The 7,440-nt window shown below is 35.1% G+C and overlaps 1 protein-coding gene and 1 non-coding gene across 2 annotated transcripts; one reads left to right on the top strand and one right to left on the bottom strand.

Annotated features, from left to right (window-relative positions):
• Positions 1-345: 345 nt before the first annotated feature.
• Positions 346-1,427, bottom strand: LOC149018176 (uncharacterized). Its single transcript, XM_089154357.1, has 3 exons — positions 1,379-1,427; positions 1,246-1,283; positions 346-1,159 (listed from the first exon to the last, which is right to left on the bottom strand). The coding sequence occupies exons 1-3, from the start codon at positions 1,425-1,427 to the stop codon at positions 710-712; spliced, it is 537 nt and encodes a 178-aa protein (XP_089010483.1). The 3' UTR covers positions 346-709.
• A 4,662-nt stretch (positions 1,428-6,089) lies between these two features.
• TRNAY-GUA (transfer RNA tyrosine (anticodon GUA)) lies at positions 6,090-6,172 on the top strand. Its single transcript has one exon. It is a non-coding gene; the product is annotated as a tRNA-Tyr (tRNA).
• Positions 6,173-7,440: the final 1,268 nt, after the last annotated feature.

Genomic DNA, 7,440 nt, shown 5'->3' with positions numbered 1-7,440 from the left:
ACGACAAAAAGAGATGAAGAACCGAGCTGAGCGTAAGATTTTCCGATCAAGAATTTTCTTGTCTTTTGAAATAATTAACTTGCTTACAGCAGAACTTAACTCTAATTTTCAACAGCAGGATGATGTATTTGCTATATTTTCACCTGTGTGATTGATAAGTTGAATAACTTAAGGGATGACAGTAATTTTAGGAGGAAACTCAAGGGGTGGCTCCAAAAATTGATATAAGATGACAACTGTGATCATCAACCACTGTGGCCGTGGACCACCCCCTTTGATACCAATTATTTGAACATGAATAAGAAATTTAATAATAGGTAACAGTTGCAATCAATGGAGGGATGAGAGAGGCAAGATGATATGGTTCATTCAATGAAAGTTCAGGAACAGCGTTAACAAATTCTCAGCCAAATCATTTACACACTAGCGAATGTCAAACAGTATTCTAGTTCTTATCAACTCAAGCTTTTATCTTAAACTATCTTTATTTCTTCACAAACTCGCTCACCCCAGAATTAAAACTCATGGAACACTTGTATAATCAATCATCTCTTGTTCTTCTAGCCTTTATAGAGACCATTTATTATCACAATCAGTTGTACTAGTATTTTACTGGCATTAAGCCTTCTAACTCCTTCGTCTCAATTCCTGCACTTCACTAGCTATCTGTGAAGCACTGTTCCAGTTTCTCCTTTCCTTCCCATGATGTTTAGTACCATGGGACTTTCCCATGTTTCTTATTGACAATAGGAGCAGAAGTGTTATTTCCTGATCTCAGAGTATCTACCCAGTTGAATTTCTTGGTACTAGGGACTACCTTTCCTTGCTTATTTTCTGATGTTGAAGTCTGAGACTGAAGAGGATTCTCACGAGCCGCTTTCTTGATCTCTTCAATTCCTATTTGAGATCCTCTTGCATCCATCTTAATTGATATCTTCAACTCTGATAATATCGATCGAGTTTTTCCATCAACTTCTGATGTTTCTCTCTCATTCCTGTCACTCTGGTGTTGATAAAGCCTATGAAGCCGAAGTGCAAGATGGCTTATACCATCTTTAATTTCCTCTTCCAGGTCTCGAATCTTAGACTCTTCATTCAACATGTATCTGCTGTGATTGTTTGCCAAAGTGTTCCCCAGGTGGCCTTCATTGACATTAATCTGTTTAAGAAGTAAAATTTTATCATCTAATCAAGCAAACAAAATCAAACTAAATATAGAAGTGGAAGAAAGCAGTAGATCTCCACCGGTACACCCTGGGCACTATACTTCCTTTGAGATAAATCTGCAAAACCCAACAATAGAAATCTGTTATTATACAGTAAAAGCTTTGGAAAGACAAACATAGAAAGACTCATACTGTAACCAACCCAGTTGGACCTTTTTGCTCCACTCTTGAGCTTGTGTTGCTGCAGTACTTCTGTTTCATGTTGGGTTTCACAGTTGGTATTTGCTTGATTCATCTTCTCTTTTAAAGCTACAAATTTGACATTGACATGGAATATTTTGCATATATGCTGACCCATCACACGTAGAATGAAAAAGACTTTAAAAGTGATTTTTCTTATAAGAGAAACTGAAAGACGAACGTTGTTTGTAGTTAGTTATCATGTTTAGAAGCCAAAGCTCTCTACGTGAAATCCCAAGTAATTATGGGAAGCATTTGTTACTAAGTATAAAAGCCTACTTAACGTGGAAGCAATAGAGAATTGTAGGTTGCCCTTAAAGCACAATCAAAATAGGGTCTTCATGTGCGTAAATGAACAACTACCCTCACCCAAGTATTTGTTTCAAGACTTGATGAGGCAATGAGGTATACCTATTACCCTTCTCAGGTCCCTCTTACCTACCCAAGGACAGCTCATTTGCGCACACTTTTCACGCTTCTAGTGCATTGGAAAACCAGTGAAAGCGTTGTTACAATTTGATATTGAATTTCTTTTCATAAAATGATACTCTATGTAAGAATCCGCTTACAATTAGAAATCTTCTTATAATAGATGAATTTTAATAGTTTCAATCGGTTTAGCTTTCTGAGTGGATATTAGTTTGTTCAGTACAATCTAGTTTTCAACAAGTTCTATCATACCACAATCCAAAATCGCTCCAATAAGTAGGGGCCGAACCAGAATTTAACATCTGAGGCTGAATTGTGTGCCTTGGTTTCTATAAATTTATACAATACGCTAAAAGCTAATTATTAACGATCACCTTTCTACCCATTATCTTTACTGTTAAAGTTTTTCTCCGATTGGAGGCCAAGTGTTGGTATTTCGAACATGGGAAGACATCTACAGGGATGCCTTTAGGGAAATTTCAAGAAATGGGGGACAGAGGGGCCAGGTGCTGGTATCTCACACATGAGAAGAGGGCTAGAGACATATCTAAAAAGAAATTTCAAAAAATGGAGGGGCCATGGACACCTAGTCCTAGGGAAGCTCTGCCCTACCAACAAGGAACAATTTGATTTGATATAGACTTCTTCAACAGATTTTCTTTTTTGGCCAAAAAGTTATTTATTCAAGCAGAGAGACCGAGGACACAGGGCACAAATCCGTGAGCCAAGAAATCAAAGACCTAACTGGCATGGTATAAGAATCCGTAGAAGATACCACACTTAATGCCACATAAACAAGATCTAGTAGCATATGCAGAGTTATATGGCCAGAGCAGTTGAGCTGATCAGGAGAAAACAATACCTAGTTCTTTAGTTTTTGTTGATTTTGAACAACAAAACAACAGTTATCCATTCTCTGATCTGGAAACTAGGAAGATTGGTGACCACTTGAGTTCACTGAGATGATAAGTCAGAAAGCAAGAAGGGAGGGGAAGGGAAGAGAGAGGGTTTCGACCACGCAGAGAAAGACGGTATGAAAAGGAGAAGCACAACGGCCGGCGACGAGGACGAAGTTCACTTCGTGAGTACTTTTGAATTTCTTGAATCTGTGACCCACCCATGACCCAATTCATGTATTTGGATACCCATCAAGAAGCCCATATAAAGGATGCAATATTCTTGTGGAGCATGGGCCTGGTTCTTTAAAAATGGGCTTAGATCCATTCACTTTTGGGCCATCAATTCAGTAGCAGATTGATTTCTCTTTTGCACTTTCTGGTAACTGTGATGATAAATGCAAGCAAAGAGATTTCTTATTCAATCACAAATTTTACTGATATGATTACCTCCCTCGTCAATTCTAAATTGGGTGGATTACTTAATGCCACATAGCACAATCCATAGCATTGCAACCACGACGGAGATGGATCCATTAACTGGAGATAAGGAAGAAAAGGGGCTAGGGTTTCTTAAAGTTCAATCTCATTTCTCTCGCAACAATGTTATGTTAAAGAGGGTCTTGTAAATTTTAATTCAATCAAACTTTATTTTTATAATTTTGAAAAAGCTTTTAAACTTCACAAGTTTAATTAACAAATTACCCATCCATCCAACCGTTGGATTCTTTTTTACGGAAAGTCTCAGAGCACCATGATATCCATTGAACGAACAAAATAGCAAACAAATAGGCCCAATGAACCTACAAGTTTAGTGGTAAGATCCATACTTCTTGGTGGAGAGGTCATGGTTGACCCTTGCGGACAACAAAGCTCCTTTGAGGATATAATCGAGGTGCGTGCAAGCTGGTCCGGATGAACTTTGGACAAAAAAAAAACCTTATTAATTTAGTTATAGAAATAATTTTTTTTTACCAGTAAAGGGTTGCTCAATCGGCAATTACCAACAGCCCGACACCTCTTAGGAAAGAGCACAAGATGACACTAAGGGTGTGTTTGATAACTCTCTCAAGAAACATTTTTTTCTGTTTTCATGTACTTTGAGAACAAAAAACAATTGAATTGTGCTTTATAAGTCAGTTCGTTTTTCTGTGCTAGAAACACAAATCCTATGTAAATCTCAGTCAAAAACAGATTTTGCTAAATACATCAGAGTTGTTTTCCAGCTTCAGAAGCAACTTCAACTAAAAGTATGCCTGATAAAATCATGAAACTGGGAGGTCAGATGTTGCTCGACCTAGGAACTTTTGTTCTTGTCATTGGTGCTATGTTCAATGGCGTCATCAACAAGACAAGCTTGCCATTTTTAGGCATTGCAAGCAGCAAAGTCCCATCGATTAAAAAAAGTTGCATAAACCACTTGTCAACTATAGAAGGCCATACCAAATCCAAAGAACCATGTAATATAACAAATCATTTCAAAAGAAACAAAAACAAATCGTTCAAATGAACAAAATAATTCAATGATCTTATACAAATAAGTTAAAGACAATAAGAATGAAAATAACAACAAACCACTATAAGAATGAAAAATAAAGGAAAACAACACACAAATTTTTTGCGTGGTTCACTATCTCGAAATGATTAGCTATATCCACAGGGAGGTATTCCATTATTATTGCCTATAGTTTCTGATGTTTTTTCTCTGGCTTCCCAACTTGAGAATTGCATTTTTTGTTTTGTTCCTAGATTGGCCAATGTTTTGGCCGATAAACTAGCAAAGGTGGCATTGTCGATTCCGAGCTCGACATCATGGCTCATTACCACTCCGTGGCTGGATGACTCTTTTGCTGTCCCCACGAGCTTGTCTCGGTCTTTTGATCTTTGAATGAAAAGTCTTTATACCAAAAAAAAAAAAATAGCACAAGATTTGAGAATAATATAATGTTATCTCAAACCAGTCACACTACCCTTCAAACTTTCTCAAAAACACCCTTCCACCTTCAAGTTCTTGAAGAATACCTTTGACCCATGCTTGAACTTTATTGGAACAATAATAGAGAAGAAAACCCAAGTGATAAAACATTTTTCTTGCAAAATCACAAGAACAAGAAGATCCAACAAACTCAGTCCCATTTTTGTTCAAAACACCTCTTGGAACTCACTAGAAACTCTCTTTTTCTCGTTCTAATTACTTTTCCCATAGCCCTCTTAATGATACCAAACACCTAACCCATGTTTAACACTAGCTGGACCGACTAAATTCAAATTAGAACCTAAAAGACAAAAGTGATTTTCATAAGAAGACAAAATCCCAAAGAAAGATGTTGTACCTTGGGATGACATGATTTCTAGTTATGTGCAAATATGTATCTTGATACCACGTTTGAGGAAGTCGGGAAAATAAAACCGATGATGACGAGGGATTGAGAAGACTCCTGATTGTAGTTTGGTTGAGATAGATGGTAATATTTATGAATTCATTGTAAGAGACAAATCACATCCAGAAAAGCAAGAAATTAATGAATGTTTGAAACAATTAACAAACTCAATTGGATTCTTCTTCTTTTTTTTCCTTTTTTATGATTATATTTCTTGTATTTGGTGAATGTTAATAGATAGTTGGATCATTTTATCAAACAAGTAAAGTAGAGGTGAGTTGTGGATTTGTGAGTGGTTTACCAATTTTTCCAAATATTTGTAAGTTACCTAATTTTTTAGAACATATTTATCAAGCAACCAAAACTGTTCAAAAAACTTTTTTTGGAACACAGGAACATAAAAAAAAATATATGTTAGTTCTGCAAAAAAAAAACGGTGCTTTAGCGTTATTAAACCCATACTAAATGTTTTTTTTTTTTGGTAATTTACTCGTACTAAATGTTAATGTTTCTTTAGCTTCACCAACCGATTTTGATTTTTTCTTTTTTCCACAATGACTTTTATATGAAAGTGTGAATTTTTAATGACATAAATGTAAGATTTGATTTATTTTTTTTTAAATGTCTTATATTTAGCCTTTTTTAGAGGGTATATGTAAAAAATTCAATTGATTTTACAAATTAAGCCACAAAGGTGACTGATTAACGAATATTTGACAGCTAAAACTAACACTAATAGGCTCATGAGCATGTTATTTGTAATACATTGTCATAGCTACAATGTGAAAATCCTCATTCATTTCTTACTGATATGGTGTATTTAAGTATGTTATATACTTTGGTAGAAAATACAACACTGAGATGGAATAAGAAGAAAAAATATGTTGTATATCAAAGTACTTAATTTGCAACTTGAGATATTGGAGAAAACTAAATGGGTAGACTTCATATCTCTCATCCATAATAGGCCCGGGAAGGGGAGAGTGGCCGAGTGGTCAAAAGCGACAGACTGTAAATCTGTTGAAGGTTTTCTATGTAGGTTCGAATCCTGCCTCTCCCACTTGTTGTAGACTTCAGAGAAGAGAAAGGAGGCATTCGTCAGCGTAGGAAGGCCAACCGAGCGAAGCTTGTTCTTTTTTTGGCCGTGTTATTTACTTATGAGTTTTTCATTGGAAACTACCTTAAGTGGGGATTGACATTAGGTAAAATCATGTTAATGTTTCCCAAACCCATTGTTAGATTTTAGATTACCCAAACCCACTGTTACACAACACTGGAAAATGCCTACCACTCTCAAAAACAATCACCACTCCTTATGCTAGCCATCACCCACCTTTCTCTGCTAGCTATGGGTGTAGGATGCAACGAAAGTGGATCTTAGAAGCTTACCTAAATTCAGACAAATTGCAAATTATTGTCTTTCAATGGTTAACAAATCTTCAGTTTCGGAGGTGAAAGAAACTACAAAATGGGGTTAACCCAGAAGGAGAATATATAGGAAGAAAAGATGTAAAAGAGAAGAGAGGAGAATTAATAGGAATTGAGGAGTTAGTTTCCATTAGAAAGGGTTTTTTCAAAAATTTCCTTTAATCCACGTTTATAGAAGGAGAATAAATAGGAAGAAAAAATGTGAAAGAGAAGAGAGGGGAGAATAAATAGGGATTAATGATTTATTTTTTAAATAAACCTGACATTTATACCTATTATAAATGAAGGAAATTAATATAAAAAATGAAAAAGCTAAGTAAATAGTAAAAAATTTAAAAATCCGGGGGCCATGGCCCCTGACCCCTTAGTGGGTCAGCCCCTGACCACTTAACAGTAAGGAAGTATTTGTAATTAATTTTTTTCAGGGATAATAGATGTAATTAATTATAAATACAGAGGTCTATATATACTTTTTTTTTATTTTGTACTACTTCTAGGAATAAGATGGTTAATTAGTTTGCAATTTAAATATATTTTAATAATTTAAAGGATTTTTTTTAGTAAAAATAACTTAAAGGATTGGATCCATTAGATGCAGGGTACTCTGTTACATCCATTTCTGAAGTTGGAACTAAACACCAAACTACCTGATGCATTAAAATGCATTGGATAATTAATAATCTCATAATCGAACCTCAAATTTCAAATTCTTAAAGCCACTCATAGTTGCCATATTCCAATTTGTCCTTCTTTTTTTTTATACTATTATTAGTTTTTTAGTAAGATTCCTTTTTCTTGACTTCGTTTATCACATTCTTTCACCATATATTTAAAAAAGAAATCCACATATGATCTTTAATGTATGATTTTTCTTATTATTATTCTTTTATATAAAAATAG

This window comes from Hakea prostrata, chromosome 4 (assembly GCF_041222555.1).
Source record: "Hakea prostrata isolate BN-2017 chromosome 4, UWA_Hpros_2, whole genome shotgun sequence".
Classification (NCBI taxonomy): Eukaryota; Viridiplantae; Streptophyta; class Magnoliopsida; order Proteales; family Proteaceae; genus Hakea; species Hakea prostrata.
This window is presented reverse-complemented; position numbering and strand designations above follow the sequence as displayed.